At 38.0% G+C, this 21,693-nt stretch overlaps 1 protein-coding gene across 4 annotated transcripts in view; it reads left to right on the top strand.

The window, feature by feature from the left end:
- CB1H4orf33 (chromosome B1 C4orf33 homolog) overlaps window positions 1–21,693 on the top strand; it is a 131,300-nt gene that overhangs the window by 21,091 nt on the left and 88,516 nt on the right. The window contains exon 6 of one of the 4 annotated variants that reach the window (XM_025922061.2): window positions 292–3,208. The exons of the other annotated variants lie outside the window; for them this stretch is intronic. Coding sequence (XP_025777846.1) covers window positions 292–397 — 106 coding nt within the window. The 3' untranslated portion in view covers window positions 398–3,208. Of the gene's footprint in view, window positions 1–291; window positions 3,209–21,693 lie in introns of those variants that run through there. 4 annotated transcript variants of the gene reach the window in all.

Below are 21,693 nucleotides of genomic sequence, written 5' to 3'. Positions count from 1 at the left end.
TTGTTAAGGCTAGATGGAATGAATCAGGTTTTGAGGGTTGATTTTTATTTCTCCCCTCAGCCATGAGGGAGCTTTTGCAGAATTGAGAGTGCTTTGAGATGTGGTGAATTTCAGAGCTGAATGTTTCGTAGAAAGAATGAGAAAGTTGTACACATAGAAAATATCTTACCTTTGTTATTTTTTAAAATAGAATGTTGTTCTGTCACAAATGTGACAAATAGCCCTTGAGGACAGCTGTTTCACAAATGCATAATTCATTTCAGTTCCCACCTTCTTTTTCTTTCTGTTTAGCCATTGTCTGGAATACTTTAAGCCTTTCAATTTTAACACACTGCTTGGAGAAGAATGGAAACAACCAGAATCAGAGCTGTGGCTTATGGAGAAATCTGATGTATAGGAGTATAGTAGATGATCATATCAATCATTTCTTCTCTGTATCTTTTAAGGTAAACCAATAATAAGTATAATCTCTTTTAATCATGGTACCACCAGCACATTTCAACAGCAAATATTTTCATAGAAGTCAGTGAAAATACAGTGTCTCTGTGGCAAGTTGTATATGAGTTAACAAGAAAATTGAAGGTTTGTAGATGAGTTTATCTAGTAAGTTAAAATGTTCCTCAGAGTCATTAAGTCCAGAAGTGACCATGTCAGTGAGTTCTACTGTCTGCCTTACCACCCTCAACCCAAATATCTCCAACTCTGTCAGCCAAAATCATTATTTCTCTTCCCACTTCCCTAAACCTCAGTCAGCCTGAGACTGGAACATCTTATTTGCACATGTTTTAATTCCATGTAATGTACAATAATTCTTTACTCAGAATCTTCTGCATTCTTCAAGTGGGTTGAAAACAATGACCTATTTCAGTTGAGAAGGAGATCCACGTTTGTTAAGGCATCATTAAGATACATATGTATTTAACCAGCTGTTTTTCCTGTCTTGGAGGCTATTTTTAGTCTGTAGAAGGAAATGGAATGAAGTAGCCTTGAATTTGGGCAACTGATTCTACTTTTGTTTACAAACAGATGACACTTACTTATGTATGCTGTTAAACCAGATGTGAAAATGTTTTTGCTTTATTTTGTGAGCATTAAACATTCCTGGTCTAGAATTTTCAAATTTTGTGCTATAATATAGCTCAGAGTTTGAAGCCATCTAGCAGATCATCTGTGAACTTCTCCACTAAACCTGTTTCTCCACTAGCATTCTTAACTCAGAGGTTAGTAGCCTTGCAGAAGAATTTTTATTGTACAGAATACACAACAATATACTTTTTTCTCTTCCTTTTTACTAACAGAACTTGAATTTTTAGGGGCATTGCTCAAAAACATTTTTCCAGATTCCTTTGAAGACAGAAATGGCATGATAAAGCAGCTCAGGTTAATGTGATATAAGTACACAGTATTAGGTGGGGATTTAAGGAAAGATGACTTGAAGATGAAAGATTCAGCTGTCATACACTTTTTGTCCTTTGCCCTCCCCTTTCCTTTTTCCTGAATTGCATAATTGGAACCTGAGGTAACACACTAGCTGTATTGTATCAATGAGGAGACAATCCAGGGAGAGCTGAGCAGCAGGACAGAGGAGCCTGGATTATAAACAATGCAGTAGAGTAACATACCATATCTGGACTGCCTACCTATTGACTTCTTTATACAGGAGAAAAGAAGCTGCCTAATTTGTTTCCCCAAGTTGATCCATAGATTTAATACAATCCCAGTTAAAAATCCCAGAAGGCTTTTTTGGGGTCTAAATTGACAAACATTAAAACTTTATGCGGAAATGTGAAGGACCTCAAATGGCCAAACAATTTTGAAAAAGAACAGAGTTTGAGGACTTACATGACTTGACTTCAAGACTTACTATTAAACTTCAATAATGAAGACAGTGTGACATTGGCATAGATTTAGACAAATATATCAAAGTAACAGAAACCAGAAAAGAAACAGTATACAGTCAGTTGATTTTTTAACAAAGGTGCCAATGTATTTAAAAAGGGAAAGGATATCTTTTCAACAAATGGTATTGGGATAACTGAAAAAAGCATGAAAACAAAACCTTGACCCTCTACTTAATCTACATAAAAATTAACTTATATGTGACTGGTGAAATGAAAAAGGTTCTAGGAGAAAATCTTCATAATCTGGAGTAAAGAAACATTTGTTTTCAAATAAGACACACAAAGCACTAACTTAAAGAGAAATTGGACTTCATCCAAATCAAAACTTTCTGTTCCTCAAAAGCTTCCATTAAGAAAGTAAAGAAGCAAGCCACAGATTGGAATAAAATATCCAAAATACCCATATCTGACAAAAGACTCTTACCCAGAATATATAAAGAACTCCTACAAACCTGTAATAAAAGGAGAAGCCAGTTAAGGAGCCTTCACAGACACTTCACAGAAAAAATATACAAAAGGCCAATAAGTATATATAGAAACGCTCTCAACATCACTTATCATCAAGGAAATGCAAATTAAAACCACAAGATACCACTAAATGACTAAAATTACAAAATATACACACTGATTAAATGGCTAACACTAAAAAAGACTGAGCAATAATGAGAATGTGGAGTGCCTGGAACTTTCATACACTATGGATAGGAATGTAATATATGGTACAATCACTTTGGAAAACTGGAAATTTCAAAAGTTAAATACACACTCTGTTTTTCAGTAGTTTCATGCTTAGGTAAATACTGAAGAGAAATGAATCTTATGGCAGTTTTATTCATGGCACAAAACATAAACAATCAAGTTTGTATCTATAGGAGAATGGATATACAAACTGTGATCTAGTCAGACAATGGAGTACTACTTATAAAAAAGAATGGACTACTGGTAAATGTAATAACCTTACCTGAATCTCTAAAGCATTACATTGAGCAAAATAAACCAGACAGAACATTCTGTATAACTAATTATATGATGGCCAATTATAGGCAAAACTAAGCTGTAGTGATGGATCTCAGAACGACTGTTTTCTCTGGGTGAGGTCAGGGGATTCAAACTGGCTGTAAAAGGAACATGAGGAAATTTGAGAGGGGGGCAGTTGAAATGATTTGTATATTGATCTGGCTGACAGTTATATAGCTGCATATATTTGTCAACATTCCCCAAGCTGTATATTTAAGATACGTGATTTTACTATTGTGAATTATACCTTAATAAAATACAGTTATAAAATAAGCTGTAAATTAAATGGAGTTAACTTCTACTGTGTATTGTTTCATTGAGCAGTCACTAGTGCTAGTTAAATGTGGCTTATTAACTAATTTTTTTTTCATTTATTAAGTATGTTTTCTATCTGAAAAGAGCTGGTGTAAGATGAATGCTGACTTTTACAAAAGGCTGTAAGTGTCTTCATAACTACATATGCTGGTGTCAGTGTTAGGCATCCTAGATAAATTCAGAAAATATTTTTAAAATCAACAGTAGCAACTAATTTGATATGACAACAATATGCCAGTTTTATATTCAAAAGGCATATTTGTGGGGTGCCTGGGTGGCTCAGTCAGTTAAGCGTCCAACGTTGGCCGGGTCATGATCTCACAGTTTGTGAGTTTGAGCCTCCCTGCATCGGGCTCTGTGCTGACAGCTTGGAGTGTGGAGCCTGCTTCAGATTCCGTGTCTCCATTTCTCTGCCCCTCCCCTGCTCAAGCACTCGCTTGCTCTCTCCCTCTCTCTCTCTCTAAAAAAATAAATAAACGTTTAAAAAAAATTTTAAATAGTCTGCAGTGCCTTACCTATAAATTACCTGAAGCAGTTTTATAAACACACGTAAAACTATACCCTGCCCCCTGCAAAAAAGATACATTTAGTGTGTCCTGATTTGAGAAGTGAATCTGTCATTCTGAATCACAGGTTCAGATATAAAGTATAACTTTATAATATGGGGGGAAAGTAAAGTACAGATATTTTAGATATAATCATAGCCATGTAAAATATTGAATTTGAATATTGTGGTTTGTGAACTTTCTGAAACCTGCTATGTATCCTCTTCTTTTCTGTTTAGGTGTCTTTAAAATATCTCCTAGCTTTCTTTTGTCCAGATAGGAAATATTTTCCTTCTTCCAATACTAAGCAAGCAAGAGCACTTATATAAACATTTTCTTTTGAAAGGAACATATAGTTCAACCACAGAATTTTGGAAACTTTGTCCATTAGTAATGCACCCTATAGAAACTTAGCATTTGAGAATGGTGTTTGTAATCACTGTTTGAAATTTGCTTTTCAACTTCAGGACCATAACAGAATAATCATTCTTTTATTTAATATATGTATAAGTCCATTTCCTTGCTATGTTCTGAATTGTTTACTATGGTATCAGATTTTCTCTTCTCACCACCTAAATAGATTACACATTGCATGCATTTGTTCAGGTGTTTTCTCATGCTTTTTCACAGCTCCAGTAAAGTGTAAGTCACAGTCCGGGGGGAAATACAGTAGTCCTTCCACCCCCTATATGCAGTTTTGATTTCAGTGGTTTCAGTTATCTGCAGTCAACTGTTGTCCAAATATATTAAATGGAAAGTTCCAGAAAGAAACAATTCATAAGTTTTAAATTGCATGAAATTTTGAGTATCCTGATGAAATCTCACACTGTCCTGTCTAGGATGAGAATCATCCCTTTATGCAATGTATCCACACTGTATATGCACTACCCAGCCATTAGTCACTTAGCAATCTGGGTTATCAGATCAGCTGTCACAGTATGGCAGTGCTTGTGGTCAGGTAGCCCTTATTTTACTTAATAATGGTCCCAAACCTCAAGAGTGGTGATACTGGCAATTCAGAGATGCCAAAGAAACACCAGAAAGTGCTTCCCTGAAGTGAATAGTTGAAAATTCTCAACTAAATAGGGAAAGAAAAAATCACATGCTGAGGCTGCTGAGATCTATAGTAAGAATGAATCTTCTATCTGTGAAATTGTAAAGAAGGAAAAAGAAATTCATGCTGGTTTTATTGTTATTGATCCCAGTTTTAGGCATGTATATAGAGTAAAAAACATAGTATACATAGGGTTTGGTACTATCCATGGTTTCAGTCATTCACTGGGAGTTTTGGGAACATATACCCCACAGATAGGAAGGACTAATGAATACATTGTATTTTTAGCCACCAACTGCATTTTCTTAATTACATTATATTTATTTATAAGAAAAATGTTTCTACTGGTTATAGCCAAATAGCAGCTTTCAAAACATACTAACCTATTTTAAAATTGAAAAAAAAAAATTCATACAGTCTATGAATTAGTCCACAAAGAGAACTAATTTTTAGTTGTCTAATTTTGGCCACTTAATGCAAATGATCTACTTTTTCTACTTTTGGATCACCTTACAATTTGGTTTTAAAAAGCAACGCAATCCTGTTTTGTTTGATTAAAGAAAGACATGTATTTAATGTCCTAAAGTCTTGGCTGACTGCTATGTCAACCTCTTATGATTTGATGGCTGTTCTTTTTTTTTTTTTAACTTGTTTTATTTTTTTAAATTTACATCCAAATTAGTTAGCATATAGTGCAACAATGATTTCAGGAGTAGATTCCTTAATGCCTGTTACCCATTTAGCCCATCCCCCCTCCCACAATCTCTCCCATAACCCTCAGTTTGTTCTTCGTATTTATGAGTCTCTTCTGTTTTCTCCCCTCCCTATTTTTATATTACTTTTGTCTCCCTTACCTTATGTTCATCTGTTTAGTCTCTTAAAGTCCTCACATGAGTGAAGTCATATGATTTTTGTCTTTGACTAATTTCACTTAGCATAATACCCTCCAGTTCCATCCACATAGTTGCAAATGGCAAGATTTCATTCTTTTTGATTGCCGAGTAATACTCCATTGTATATATATACCACTTCTTCTTCATCCATTCATCCATTGATGGACATTTGGGCTCTTTCCATACTTTGGCTATTGTTGATAGTGCTGTTATAAACACAGGGGTGCATGTGTCCCTTCGAAACAGCACCCCTGTATCCCTTGGATAAATGCCTAATAGTGCAATTGCTGGGTCGTAGGGTAGTTCTATTTTTGTTTTTTGAGGAACGTCCATACTGTTTTCCAGAGTGGCTGCACCGGCTTGCATTCCCACCAACAACACAAAAGAGATACTCTTTCTCTGCATCCTCGTCAACATCTGTTGTTGCCTGAGTTGTTAATGTTAGCCATTCTGACAGGTATAAAGTGGTATCTAAATGTGGTTTTGATTTGTATTTCCCTGATGATGAGTGATGTTGAGCGTTTTTTCATGTGTCGGTTGGTCATCTGGATGTCTTCTTTGGAGAAGTGTCTATTCATGTCTTTTGCCCATTTCTTCACTGGATTATTTGTTTTTTGGGGTGTTGAGTTTGATAAGTTCTCTATAGATTTTGGATACTAACCCTTTCTCTGATATGTCATTTGAAAATATCTTCTCCCATTCTGTCGGTTGCCTTTTAGTTTTGCTGATTGTTTCCTTTGCTGTGCAGAAGCTTTTTATTTTGATGAGGTCCCAGTAGTTCATTTTTGCTTTTGTTTCCCTTGCCTCTGGAGACATGTTGAGTAAGAAGTTGCTGCGGCCAAGATCAAAAAAGTTTTTGCCTGCTTTCTTCTCGAGGATTTTGATGGCTTCCTGTCTTACATTGAGGTCTTTCAACCACTTTGAGTTTATTTTTGTCTATGATGCAAGAAAGGGGTCCAGGTTCATTCTTCTGCATGTCGCTGTCCAGTTTTCCCAGCACCGCTTGCTGAAGAGAGTGTCTTCATTCCATTGGATAGTCTTTCCTGCTTTGTCAAAGATTAGTTGGCCATACGTTTGTGGGTCCATTTCTGGGTTCTCTATTCTGTGCCATTGATCTGAGTATCTGTTCTTGTGCCAGTACCATACTGTCTTGATGATTACAGCTTTGTAGTATAGCTTGAAGTCTGGGATTGTGATGCCTCCTACTTCGGTTTTCTTTTTCAAGATTGCTTTGGCTATTCGGGGTCTTTTCTGGTTCCATAGAAATTTTAGGATTGTTTGTTCTAGCTTTGTGAAGACTGCTGGTGTTATTTTGATAGGGATTGCATTGAATGTGTAGATTGCTTTGGGTATTATCGACATTTTAACAATATTTGTTCTTCCTATCCAGGAATATGGAATCTTTTTCCATTGTTTTGTGTCTTCTTCAATTTCTTTCTTTCTTTCTATACTTCTCAGTGTGTAGATCTTTTACCTCTTTAGTTAGTTTATTCCCAGGTATTTTATGGTTTTTGATGCATCTGTAAATCGGATCGATTCCTTGATTTCTCTTTCTGTCGCTTCATTGTTGGTGTATAGGAATGCAACCGATTTCTGTGCATTGATTTTATATCCTGCAACTTTGCTGAATTCATGAATCAGTTCTAGCAGTTTTTTGGTGGAATCCTTTGGGTTTTCCATATAGAGTATCATGTCATCTGCGAAGTTTGAATGTTTGACCTCCTGGCCGATTTGGATGCCTTTTATTTCTTTGTGTTGTCTGATTGGAGGCTAATACTATGTTGAATAACAGTGGCGAGAGTAGACATCCCTGTCTTGTTCCTAACCTTAGGGGAAAGCTCTCAGTTTTTCCCCATTGAGGATGATACTAGTGTTGGGTCGTTCATATATGGCTTTTATGATCTCGAGGTATGCTCCTTCTATTCCTACTTTCTTGAGGGTTTTTATCAAGAAAGGATGCTGTATTTTGTCAAATGCTTTCTCTGCATCGATTGAGAGGATCATATGGTTATTGTCCTTTCTTTTATTGATGTGATGAATCACGTTAATTGTTTGCGGATATTGAACCAGCCCTGTATCCCAGGTATAAATCCCACTTGGTTGTGGTGAATAATTTTTTTAATGTATTGTTGGAGCCGGTTGGCTAATATCTTGTTGAGGATTTTTGCATCCATGTTCATCAGGGAAATTGGTATATAGTTTTCCTTTTTAGTGGGGTCTCTGTCTGGTTTTGGAATCGAGGTAATGCTGGCTTCAGAGAAAGAGTTTGGAACTTTTCCTTCCATTTCTATTTTTTGGAACAGCTTCAAGAGAATAGATGTTAACTCTTAAATGTTTGATAGAATTCCCCTGGAAAGCCATCTGGCCCTGGACTCTTGTTTTTTGGAAGATTTTTGATTACTAATTCAATTTCCTTACTGGTTTTGGGTCTGTTCAAATTTTCTATTTCTTCCTGTTTCAGTTTTGGTAGTGGATATGTTTCTAGGAATTTGTCCATTTCTTCCAGATTGCCCATTTTATTGGCATATAATTGGTCATACTATTCTCTTATTATTGTTTTGATTTCTGCTGCGTTGGTTGTGATCTCTCTTTTGTTCTTGATTTTATTTATTTGGGCTTTTCCTTTTTCTTTTTGATCAGACTGGCTAGTGGTTTATCAATTTTTTTTAATTCTTTCAAAGAACCAGCTTCTGGTTTCATTAATCTGTTCTACTGTTTTTTTGGTTTCAATAGCATTAATTTCTGATCTAATCTTTATTATTTCTTGCCTTCTGCTGGTTTTGGGTTTTATTTGCTGTTCTTTTTCCAGCTCCTTAAGGCATAAGGTTAGGTTGTGTATCTGAGATCTTTCTTCCTTCTTTAGGAAGGCCTAGATTGCTATATACTTTCCTCTTATGACCGCCTTTGCTGCGTCCCAGGGGTTTTGGGTTGTGGTGTTGTCATGTTCATTGACTTCCATATACTTTTTAATTTCCTCTTTAACTTCTTGGTTGGCCCATTCATTCTTCAGTAGGATGTTCTTTAGTCTCCCAAGTATTTGTTACCTTTCCACATTTTTTCTTGTGCTTGATTTTGAGTTTCATAGCATTGTGGTCTGAAAATATGCACGGTATGATCTTGATCTTTTTGTACTTACTTAGGGCTGATTTGTGTCCCAGTATATGGTCTATTCTGGAGAATGTTTCATGTGCACTGGAGAACAATGTATATTCTGCTTTAGGATGAAATGTTTTGAATATATCTGTTAAGTCCATCTGGTCCAGTGTGTCATTCAAAGCCATTGTTTCCTTGTTGATTTTTTGATTAGATGATCTGTCCATTGCTGTGAGTGGGGTGTTGAAGTCTCCTACTATTATGTTATTACTATCGGTGAGTTTCTTTATGTTTGTGACTAATTTATGTATATATTTGGATGCTGCCACATTTGGTGCATAAATGTTTACAATTGTTAGGTCTTCTTGGTGGATAGACCCCTTGATTATGATATAATGCACTTCTGCATCTCTGGATCAGTCTTTATTTTAAAGTCTAGATTGTCTGATATAAGTATGGCTACTCCGGCTTTCTTTTATTGACGATTAGCATGATAGATGGTTCTCCATCCCCTTACTTTCAATCTGAAGGTGTCTTTAGGTCTAAAGTGGGTCTCTTATAAACAGTATATAGATGGATCTTGTTTTCTTTTCCATTCTGTTACCCTGTGTCTTTTGATTGGAGCATTGAGTTCATGATGTTTAGAGTGAGTACTGAAAGATATGAATTTATTGCCATTATGATGTTTGCAGAATTGGAGTTTCTGGTGCTGTTCTCTGGTCCCTTCTAATATTTGTTGCTTTTGATATATAGACATACGTACATATGTACACATACTTTTTTTCCACCCTTTCTCCCCTTAGAGAGTCCCCCTTAAAATTTCTTGCAGGGCTGGTTTAGTGGCCACAAACTCCTTTAATTTTTGTTTTTCTGGGAAACTTTTTATCTCTCCTTCTATTTTGAATGATAGCCTTGCTGGATAAGGAACTCTTGGCTGCATATTTTTCTGATTCAGCACACTGAATATGTCCTGCCATTCCTTTGTGGTCTGCCAAGTTTCTGTGGATAGGTGTGCTGCAAACCTGATGTGTCTTCCCTTGTAGGTTAGGGACTTTTTTCCCTTGCTGCATTCATGAGTCTCTCCTTTCCTGAGAATTTTGTGAATTTGACTATGATATGCCTTGTTGATGGTCAGTTTTTGTTGAAGCTACTGGGAGTCCTCTGTGCATCCTAGTATTTGATGTCTGTGTCTTTTCCCAGGTTAGGAACGTTTTCCCTTATGACTTGCTCACATAACCCTTCTACCCCTATTTCTCTCTCTTCCTCTTCTGGGGGCCCTATGATTCTGATATTGTTCCTTTTTAATGAGTCACTGATTTCTCTAATTCTTACATCATGGTCTTTTGCCTTAATCTTCCTCTTTTTTTCTGCTTCATTATTCTCTATAAGTTTGTCCTCTATATCACTGATTCTCTGTTCTGCCTCATCCATCCTTGCCGCCGCTGCATCCATCCGTGATTGCAGCTCAGTTATAGCATTGTTAATTTCATTCTGACCATTTTTTACTTATTTTATCTCTACAGAAAGGTATTCTAATCTATTTTTGACTCCAGCTAGTATTCTTATTATCGTGATTCTAAACTGTGGTTCAGACATCCTGATTGTATCTGTGTTAATTAAATTCCTGGCTGTTGTTTCTTTGTGCTCTTTCTTTTGGGGTGAATTCCTTCGTTTTGTCATTTTGAAGGGAGAAAAGATATTAATGAGATAGAAAATTAAAATTTTAAATAATATTAAAATTTTTAAAATATTAAAATTAAAAACTTAAAAATACACACACACACAAACACACAAAATCTAATAAATGATGGTAGATCCTAGGTGTGTTTTGGTCTGGGTGTTGAAAGTGGTTTGACAGATTAGAGAAAAAAAAGGGGGGGGGAGAAATTGAGAGTTTGAAAAAATGAATACACTGAAGTAGACTAAAATGAGATGATGGGAGTAAAGGAGGATTTGAAAAAATTTACACAAAAGTAAAGAATATAGTAGGAAAATAAGTAAAGAAAAATACTTTTAATAAAAATTAAATATAAAAATGAATTTTTTCTTTCTGTATTCCAGAAAAACAAAAGAAACAATAAAGAAAAAATAAAAAGAATGAAATTGTTTGAAAATTTTAAAAGTGAATACACTGTAGTAGACTAAAATAAAATAATGGAAGTAAAATAGAATTTTAAAAAATTTACATAAAAGCAAAAAAATAGTAAACAATTAAAGAAAAATATTTTTAATAGAAATTGAAAGTAAAAATGAAGTTTTTCACTTTCTGCATTCAAGAAAAAGAAAAAAAGAGAAAAAAGAAAACAAGTAAATCATTTGATAATTTGAAAAGGTGAATACACTGAAGTAGACTAAAATAGAATGATGGAAGTAAGATAGAATTTGAAAAAATTACCCAAAAGTAAAAAATATAGTAAAAAAAAATTAAACAAAAATATTTTTAATAAAAATTGAAAATAAAAATGAAATTTTTTTCTTTCTGTATTCAGAGAAAGAATAGAGTAGAAGAGAAAAAAAAAAAGAAAATTGAATAGATAGACCTGCTAGCAGATTGAAATAGTATTGAAATTACTTTGTTTTCCTCTAGAATTCAGACTGTGTAGCCCTTTATAGTCCATAAACCAAGTAGGCGGTGAGACTTGTGTTCGTCAAGAACAAGGTTGGCCCAGTTGGGCAAGGCTCAGTGTAACGGCTCCGTTCTCCAATAAATGGCGCTGCTAGCCTACTTGGGTGGATTGTTGGGGCACTCATATGTGCTTATGTGCATGTGCGAGAGCGGTGAAAATGGCATCACCCAGCTACCCAGTCTCTAGTATTGGAACTCTGTTCTCTCCGATCAGCAATTGCGCACCCGTCCTCTGTCTTCAGCTTTCGTCCACTCCCCGCCTTGTCACTGTCTGTGACCAAGCCCCAGGCAGTACCTCTCTCCCAAGTTTTGTCTCAGATGCAGCGGTTTTCCCCAGCCCCTTGCTTCTGAAGGACTGCGGCTTTGACCCCTTCCGCCCTTCTGCTGGAGGGTCTCACCGAGCAATGGCTGAATGCCAACTGCACCCAGGAACGCCTGCTGGACCCTGCTGCTGCCGGTCTCCTGAGACTGCAGCCAGGTGCCAACCCGCCGCAGAAAAATTTCACGAGATAGTGTAGCAGCAGGTTTTCAGGGATTATGGAAAATCACAGCACACATCTGGCACCAGGCTTCACTCGTAACGACCTTGTTCCGGCACCAGCGAATGTGACCGTTTTCTGGGGTCTGCTGGAACCAGGTGGCTTCAACAGTCTCTACCAAATGTCCTTCCAGCAGTGGAACCGCTTTTCCCCATGTGACTCGAGAACCTCCGGGACCCCGCTCTGTCCTGTGTATTCGCTCTTCCCACCAGAGCACCACCAGGTATCGAGCTGCAGAGTTGCTGCCTTTGCACTCCCCTTGTTTACAGTCTTAATGGAATTTAAACACTCTCCTTTCTCCTTTCTCCTTTTTTAGTTTAGTCCCTGAGGATGTTTCCAATTTTCCACTTTCTCTCCAGCTGTTTTTGGGGAGGGGTGCTTTTCCCATATTCTCCCCTGCCCCAGTCTCTGTCCTCTCTGCCTGCAAAGGTGGCTCCCTGCCTGCAGCCACCTTCTCTCTCCCCAAGTTCATCTCCCTGCGCCACATACCTGCTGAATTCTGTGGTGCAGTTTGTGCAGATTGTTGTGTTAATTCGCCAATCAGTTTTCTAGGTGTGTAGGATGGTTTAGTGTTGGTCTGGCTGTATTTCATGGATGCAAGACACACAAAAAACTTCCATGCATGCTGTTTTGCCATCTCGGCTCCTCCCCTGCATTGTTTTTTACATTAAAAATATTTTGCCACGGAAAAAGCATTAAATTTTTTGTCCTCTTTTTCCTCTTTTTAAAACATTAGATTTTCAGGGCAGAAGATAATGAATATAATTAAGCTGATATTTAATAGGAAGAAGAAAGGATACAAATGGTAAAGCAATTACTCCAAGCCTTCAGCTCTCCAGTCATGGGAGAGCCATGCTTTTTTTTTTTTTTTTTTTTTTTTTTTTTTTTAATGCTTATGTAGTTTTGAGAGAGAGAGAGAGACAGAGCTAAAACAGGGGAGGGCAGAGAGAGAGGAAGACACAGAAGCCAAGCCAGGCTTCAGGCTCTGAGCTGTCAGTACAGAGCCTGACTCGGGGCTCAAACCCACGGACCGTGAGATCATGACCTGAGCCAAAGTTGGATACTTAACCGACTAAGCCACCCAGGCACCCCAAAGAGCCATGCTTTTGAAGTCATGCTTCAAAACCAAAGGATCATCTGCTTTTTCCGCATTTAAATTTCCGTAGTATTTTAACATTGCTTTATTAGAGCACTTACCTACTGTGCATTAGAAAGTTCTTCTGGCCCATCTGTTATTATCTAAGCCTAACATTTTACTCCAGCAATTAGTTCCATTCCTTTTGGTGCAGGGCTTTGCTGCTGCCTCAGCTGTGTGAAACATGTGCAAGAACCCACTTAGCCATTCTCACACGTAAACTGCCCTGGATGTGTGAGGTAGCTAATACCACATGGGGCAACTCTTGAACAAGGAGGATGGAAGACAATGGTTAAATACTTTTCTCTTTTGTTCTTCAGGTTGGCAATTCTGAGGTCCCTCGTCAGAGGGTTACTAAAGAGATCACACTCCAGTTGCCAACTAATAACAGCAGCAGTGGTGAACTAATAACACATTTTATATTGCCTTTTCTTCATTTCCTGTTCTGCTCTTCCTACTTCCCTACTCCTGTTTGCAGTTACTTCACTAAAATCATGCTACATGCAAGCTCTCATCCCAGGTCTCTTTTATGGGGAATTCAGGCTAAGTCAATTGTTACCTGAAGTGACCCTAGAAAGGAGCCTGTCAGGATGGGAATCAGGTCTGAATCACTCAGGGCAATGCAGCCATAGGGACACTATTGGTGATGGTGATGACTCCAGTGTAACATCACAGTTACTAAGACTGTCTCCAGTGGTAGACTGGCTTGAGGAGCCAGTGAAGGCAAAACATCTGTATAAGTGATAGGTAGCACTTGGCATAGAGACAGTGGCAATAATAAAGACTGAAGTTCATGGTTTCTTTTCTTTTTAAAATTATTCTGATATTGAAATAATTTTATTTTATATTTCTCCGTTAATAAAAAATAACAATTTAGAATTTGGAGAGGATTCTGGGAAGATGGTGGAATAGGAAGCACCAGGAATCTCTCTCCCCACCTAGACAACAGTTGCACTGGTGGAATTACCTGATAAAACTTTTCTTTTCTTTTTTTAAATTCTGAAATCTTTTGAAGGTGGACTTGACTGCTTTTTGATAAAGTCTTTAGACTGACTCGAGAAAAAAATAAGCAACTACAAACTCAGGGTACGCTGTGAGCATCGGAAAAATGCATCTCAGTGTTTGAAAAGCCCTATTTACAGCAGCTGGAGCACAAACACTATGGAAACTCAAACTCAAGGTTTAATGGTAACGATAGCTACACTGCTGAATACTGAGCCTTGACAGGTCTCCTATTTTGAAATGAGAGATCTCTAATGGAAAGAGTGGGATCCATGACCTGGGGTGGGGACATTTGTGTGGATGAGCCTCTTCTGGTGTATTTTGAATGCCAGATTTTTCTTCACTCTCTAGCCTGGCAGAAGCAGGTCCTTTAACCTTGTTAGAGGCAATTATCATCAACTTGCCTTGATAGTCCACCCAAAACCCCACCTGAAGCAAGTGTCTCTTAAGTAATCCTTGTTCTCAAAATATGTCATCTCTTCACCAGACTTAAAATAAGGTTCAGACTACAGCCCTTTGCAAGGCGTAGTAGAAATAATAAGTACATGCTGTGAGAAGTATTGTGCACACTGAAAGGATACAGGACCTGGAACAAGGGGAGAACATGTTGGAGAGCATCTAAAAAAGTTAGTATGTGTGGCTGGAAAGGGAAAATGTATGTTGACATGGGTTGTTAAACTGGGAGCTTAACATCTTGACAAGGACATCTGGAACTTGTCTTAATATGCTACTGAACTGAATTCTTGAAGTTGGATGAAATGGTGGCTTATAGTATATGAAGCAGAAATGCTAAAATTGCCTTGGTGGAGAATCGACGAAAGGTCAAAGACTTGGAGAGATGATAATGTTATGATATTAGACTATAAATGTAGAATGTTATATGAGGCCAGAGAACCTACCATCTGACTATGTTTATGTCAAGGAGAATAGAATAGAAGAGACTATAGAGAGGAACATTATCATTCTTGAGAAACTCAGTTGTGATCTGGATAACTATAGGTAGCCTCTGTAGCCCAGGACTGAGTAGGCAGTGTTGGCATAGAACTGGGATGTCTAGTGTTGATGGGTATGATAAATTTCCAGAAATCAGATTCCTAGGGAGACACGAATTAACAGAAGCTATGAGAATGTAATTACTATAATGAGCAGCAGGGCTGGAGGTGGCAATCAGGGTGCATTAACATCAGATATCCATGACTTTAGCTAATAGTTTAAGGTGTACCTAAGAGTGATATGGGTAGCTAGCCAACTTGACTTATATACCAGAAAAAAAAAATTGAGAGCTGGTGGGCAGCAGGCTATTTTCAGCTCTTGGAATAGATCATTTTGATTTGTTACCCTTTCTGTAGATTTAATCCAGTTTTCAAACCCAGGTCCTGTTGACTGAAAGAAAAGCTGGATCTTGTTAATAAAATAACCAGAAATTTTGCTCCAAGAATATATGATAAATATCCTCCTAATTCTTCCCCAGGGAGATAAATGTGGACATTTAACCAAATTAGTTTGAAGAAAGGTGACTACTAAGACATTTGGGATTGCTGAAAAAGGTAAATTCAGTGACTAAGTTCACACTGATAGTGAGGGACCTGAATTACCATTATGGCCCTCTATTAGAATGGGACACGTGGAGACCAGGTGATCAAGGGAATCATGGTTAAGAACATCTCATAGTGCATCCAGTATGTCCACCTCCCACCCTGAGGTCATTCCCAGGAGCAGGAGAGGGTATTGCAGCAGTTTTGACCATGGTGCGATTGGCCCTGTCACCATTTATTACATGTATATGTTGTTTTAAGAGTTTATTCTTGGGGCGCCTGGGTGGCGCAGTCGGTTAAGCGTCCGACTTCAGCCAGGTCACGATCTCGCGGTCCGTGAGTTCGAGCCCCGCGTCAGGCTCTGAGCTGATGGCTCAGAGCCTGGAGCCCATTTCCAATTCTGTGTCTCCCTCTCTCTCTGCCCCTCCCCCGTACATGCTCTGTCTCTCTCTGTCCCAAAAATAAATAAACGTTGGAAAAAAAAAAAAAATTAAAAAAAAAAAAAAAAAAAAAAGAGTTTATTCTTATTTTGGATCTAGGAACAAATGTTCAAGATCCATCAGTTTAAAGTGTTTACAGAACATTAGCTTTAAACACTTTGGTTTTCACAGTATTATCTTTTGGGTAACTAGTTAATATCTAAAATATTTTCAATGATTAGTGACTGGAGGGGAACGTTACATTTAAAAGTGACTCCAGGGACACCTGGGTGGCTAGTTGGTTAAGCATCCAACTTTGGCTCAGGTCTTGCGGTTTGTGAATTTGAGCCCCACATCAGGCTCTGTGCTGGCAGCTTGCTCAGAGCCTGGGGTCTGGTCTGGATTCTGTCTCTCTTTTTCTCTGCCCCTGCCCCACTCACACTCTGTCTCTGTCTCTCTCAAAAATAAACATTAAAAGTGGCTCCAGTGCAGCTTAAAAGCAAAGGGAAGAAAAACAGCCTTCTACTTTACTCTTCAATTTGATTTTATTTATAATTTGAAAAAAAAAACAGATTAGATAGATAGATAGATAGATAGATAGATAGGACTTGCATATACAGAGCCTCAAATTTTAAATATATTTATTGGAAGTGGTTCCTTTTCACAGTCTATAGTTCCTTTTCTAATCTATAAATTAAGAAGCTTTGGTTACAAATAAAAGTAAGTTCAGCTCAAACCAGCTTAAACAGTAAAAGGATATACAGCAGACTTCACAGTTTGATGTAGAGGTTGATAATTGCACTGTGTAATCAGGTTTCTGGGTCCATTTATATGAGGTTTTCTTGGTCTCCCATATTCTAGGTCATCTTCATCTAAAGACAACTTCTTTTTGTATATGAAGTAACTGGGTATTATAGACCTCACAATGACAAATCACAAATCCAGTGCAAGAGAAAATACTCAGTGATTTTTGCCACTATTCTAGATACTTTCCTCATATTTTAGAAATTACAGAGTCTTTTGCAGTCTGGATTTGGTAGTTATATCCCCATGCTTTCATCTGCCTCCTATATTTTCTGTGAATTACATCTAGAAGCTTGATTATATTCAGGTTCAATTTCTGGTAAAAATATCTCATAGATGGTGTTGCATTCTTCTGTCAGGAGATGCATAATGACTGGTTGTCTCCATTTTGTGATATTAGATGCCACTAGGTGAGTATTGCCTAAATTCATGAATTCATTAGGGCTTATAAAATGTTGATAATCCAGTTTTGTCATTATTACATATTTCTTAGCTGGAGTACTTCTATTAAGAAAAATGATCCCAATTCAACTATAGGATACCAAGAAGCACTGTTTTTACAGGATAATACTTGATTATTTTATTTAGCAGTTCTATGAATAATTGGTTCTATGGCAATCTCCAAAGATGACCAATGAGATTTTTTAAATTATCTCTCAGACTTCCAGGGAAGATGGTGGAATAGGATGATTCTGGCTTCACCTGTCCCACAGATACAACAAGATAACACCACACCAGTCCTAATAGAAAACAACCTGAAGACTGGCAGAATAGACACTCCACAGCTAGATGTAGAGAAGAGGCCACGTCAAAGAGGGTAGGAAGGGCAGAGAGACTTTTGGGAGCCAAAGTGATCTGCAGGACTGTCCATAGGAGGGAGGGATGACATGGGGCACAGAGAAGGGAGAGGAACAGACCCCATTCCAATCACCCCTGGCACAGGGACCTGCACTGGGAAGATGAATCCCATAACATTTGGCTTTGAAAACCAGAAGGGCCTGGCTTCATGAATTTTTATAATCAATGGGGCCCAACACTTGGAACTTTAAAAATCAGTAGGCTTTCCTCTGGAAGAGCTGGAGGACAATAGGAAGCAGTCTCTGCCTTTAAAGAGACAGCACAGCAAACAGCCCTGCTGAGATACAGCACAAAAGCATCAGTTTGAAAAATACCTGGGGTATACAGGAAGATTTATTTAATAGTCTCAGAGCATGTGCTGAGGGGCAGGGAGCTTTAGGAGACTTCTCTAAGAGCAAATGGCATGTGCCACTTCCCTCCCCTGTACCCCAGACCCCACGCAGACACCTGTACGAATCAGTGCAATGAAAACACCCTCCACCTAGCTTGCTAACAGCACATCCTGTTCCACGTACTTCTTCAGATCCACCCCCTCCAAACCAACCAGGTTTCACAGGAGTTTTCCCAGGCAGATGCAGGTCCTCTCCCACATCAGACCAGTGTAGACCTTGCTGACACCAAGTGCCCCAACCCCTTCTCCTTCTCCTGCAGACACAGCCTCCAACATGCCTTTCACAAGAGTTCATCCAAAGTGGTGCTACAAGCCTGGCAGTGTGCAAGCAGCCCCAGCAGGGGCCAGCAGCACCCCAAAGTGACTCCTGCCCCAGGAAGAGAGGAAGTTAACCACACACAGCAGTCTGATTGTGGCTTCAGCAGTGGGCTGGGGGCAGATATCTGGTCTGACTTCTGGCGCTGCCCACCAATGAAAGCTTCCCAGAGGACAACACAGGGAGAGCACCCTACAGTTTGGTGCTACTACACCTCTAGAAAGCACCTAGTCTTACTCAACTCAAGCCCAAGGCAGCCCCATACTGGCTCCAAAACAACACAGGGACCAAACAGTGCCCATAATAGGCAAAAAGAACCATTGTAAACAACTGGACTGAAGGCAAACATGGTTTACCCATAATAGTAGGGCACATGCAGCACACATAGGAGATACCTCTGAAGTGCCAGGTTCTGGTGAACATGGGACACTGAACTACAGGACACTACAGAAACTTCTTCACAAGGCCACTGCTTTTAAGAGCAGGAGACACAGCTGACTTTCCTGACGCACAGAAACAGACACGGACAGACAAAATGAGGAGACAAAGGAATATGTTCCAAATGAAAGAACAGGACAAAATCATAGCAAGATAGCTAAGCAAAATACAGGTAAGCAATATGCCTGTTAGAGAATTTAAAGTCATGGTCATAAAGATACTCACTGGACTTGAGAAAGGAGTGGAGGACCTCAGAGAGACCCCTAACAAAGAGACAGACAATATAAAAAAGAACCAATCAGAGATGAAGAACTCAACTGAAATTAAAAATACCCTAGGTGGAATAAATGGTAGATGAGAGGAAGCAGAGGAATGGATCAGTGACCTGGAGAACAGAGTAATAGAAAGCAATCAAGCTAAATAGGAAAGAGAAAAATAAATAAATAAATGGAAATAGTTTAAGGGAACTCAGTGACACCATTAAGAACAATAATATTTGCATTGTAGGGATGCCAGAAGGAGAAGAGAGAGAAAAGGAGGCAAAAAAATTTATTTGAAGAAATGATAGCTGAAAATTCTCCCAAATATAGGGAAGGAAACGGGTCCAGAAGGCACAGAGAATCCCCAACAAAATTAACCCAAGGAGGTCCACACCAAGACATATAGTAATTAAAATGCAAAATGTATTGATAAAGAATTTTACAAACAGCAAGAGAAGACAGTTACATACAAGAGAAACCTCATGGGACACCTGAGTGGCTCAGTGGTTGATCATTTGTCTTCGGCTGGGGTCATGATCTCACAGTTCATGAGTTCAAGACCCACACTGGGCTGGCTGCTGTCAGCACAGAGCCTGCTTCAGATCCTCTGGCCCCATTTCTCTGCCCCTTCTTCATTTGCAGTCTCTCTCAAAAATAAATAAACATTAAAAATATATATACACACACACACACACACACACACATATATATGAAATATGATTTGAAAAAGAGAGAGATACCTCATAAGGCTGTCATTGGGAATGGAAGGAGAAAGAGTTCTCCCAGACAAACATAAGTTAAAGGAGTTTATCACCACTAAACCAGCCTTAAAAGAAATGATAAAGAGGGCTTTGTGAGTGGAAAGGAAAGATCACAAGCAAGAGTAAGGAAAACAGGAAGTACAAAAGCAATGAAATTAAGTATATCCAGAAATTTCAGTGAAGGAATTCACAAAATAAATGGATATAAAGTATGACATACCTAAAACTTCAGGAGGACAGGGGTAAAAATTTGGTGCTTTCAGAAGGTGCTCAAACTTAAACGACCATCATTTTAATATAGACTGCTATATGCATAAGATGTTATATATAAACCTAATACCACAAATCAGAATCCTATAATAGATATGCTAAAGAGAAAGGGATGCAAATATATCAGTAAAGAAACCCAGCAAACTGTGAGAGAAGAAAGCAAGAGAAGAGAGGAACAGACAAGAATTACAAAAACAACCATAAAACAAGTAATAAAATGGCAATAAGTTACTTACCTATCAATAATTACTTTGAATGTAAATGGATTGAATGCTCCAATCAAAAGACATAGGGTGACTGAATGGATTAAAAAAACAAGACCCATCTATATACTGCCTACAAGAGACTCATTTCGGATCTGAAGACACACGCAGATTGAAAGTGAGGGATGGAAAAGTGAGGGATGGAATAGCATTTATCATGCAAATGGAAGTGAAAGGAAAGCTAGAGTATCAATATGTACATCAACAAAAGAGACTGTAAAACAAAGACTGTAACAAGAGACAAGGACACTACATAATCATAAAAGGAACAAACACTGTATCATAATAAAGGGGACAATCCAACAAGAAGATGTAACAATTGTAAATATTTATGCACCCAACAGAGGAGCACACAAATACATAAGGCAGCTAATAATAACCATAAAGGAAGTAATTGATAGTAATACAATAATAATAGTGGACTTTAACACCCTATTTACTTCAACGGATTGATTACCCAAACAGAAAATCAACAAGGAAACAGTGGCTTTGAATGACACATTGGACCAGATGGACCTAATAGATATAGTCAGAACATCCAATCCTAACACAGAATACACATTCTCTTCAAGTGTACATGGAACATTCTGCAGAAGAGATCATATATTAGGCCACAAAACAAGTTTCAACAAATTCAAAAAGATCAAAAGCGTACCATGCATTTTTCCAACCACAATGCTATGAAACTGGAAATCAACCAAACGAAAAATTCTGGGAAGAACACAAATACATGGAGGTTAATACATACTACTAAATAATGAATGGGTCAACTAAGATATCAAAGAGGAAATTAAAAAAATACATGGAGACAAATGGAAAAGAAAATACAATGGTCCAAAATATTTGGGATGCAGTGAAAACTTTTCTAAGAGGGAAGTTTTAATAATGCAGGGCTATTTCAAGAAGCAAGACATATCTCAAACCTATAAGCTTACACCTAGAGAGCTAGAAAAAGAACAAACAAAGCCTGAAACCAGTTTAAAGAAGGAAATAATAAAGATTAGAGCAGAAATAAATGAAATAGGGGTGCCTGGGTGACTCAGTTGGTTAAGTTTCTGACTTCAGCTCAGGTCATGATCTTGTGGTTTGTGAGTTCAAGCCCCACTTTGGACTTTGTGCTGACAGCTCAGAGCCTGGAGCCCGATTCAGATTCTGTGTCTCCCCCTCTCTCTGCCCCTCCACTGCTTATGCTTGTCTGTCTCTGTCTCTCAATAATAAAAAAAATTAACGTTAAAAATTTTTTTTAAAGAAATAAGTG

Source organism: Puma concolor, chromosome B1 (genome assembly GCF_028749965.1).
Source record: "Puma concolor isolate L17-30 chromosome B1, mPumCon1.1.hap2, whole genome shotgun sequence".
Lineage (NCBI taxonomy): Eukaryota > Metazoa > Chordata > Mammalia > Carnivora > Felidae > Puma > Puma concolor.
Note: the sequence above shows the minus strand (reverse complement) of the source record. Positions and strands in the feature narration are given on the sequence as shown.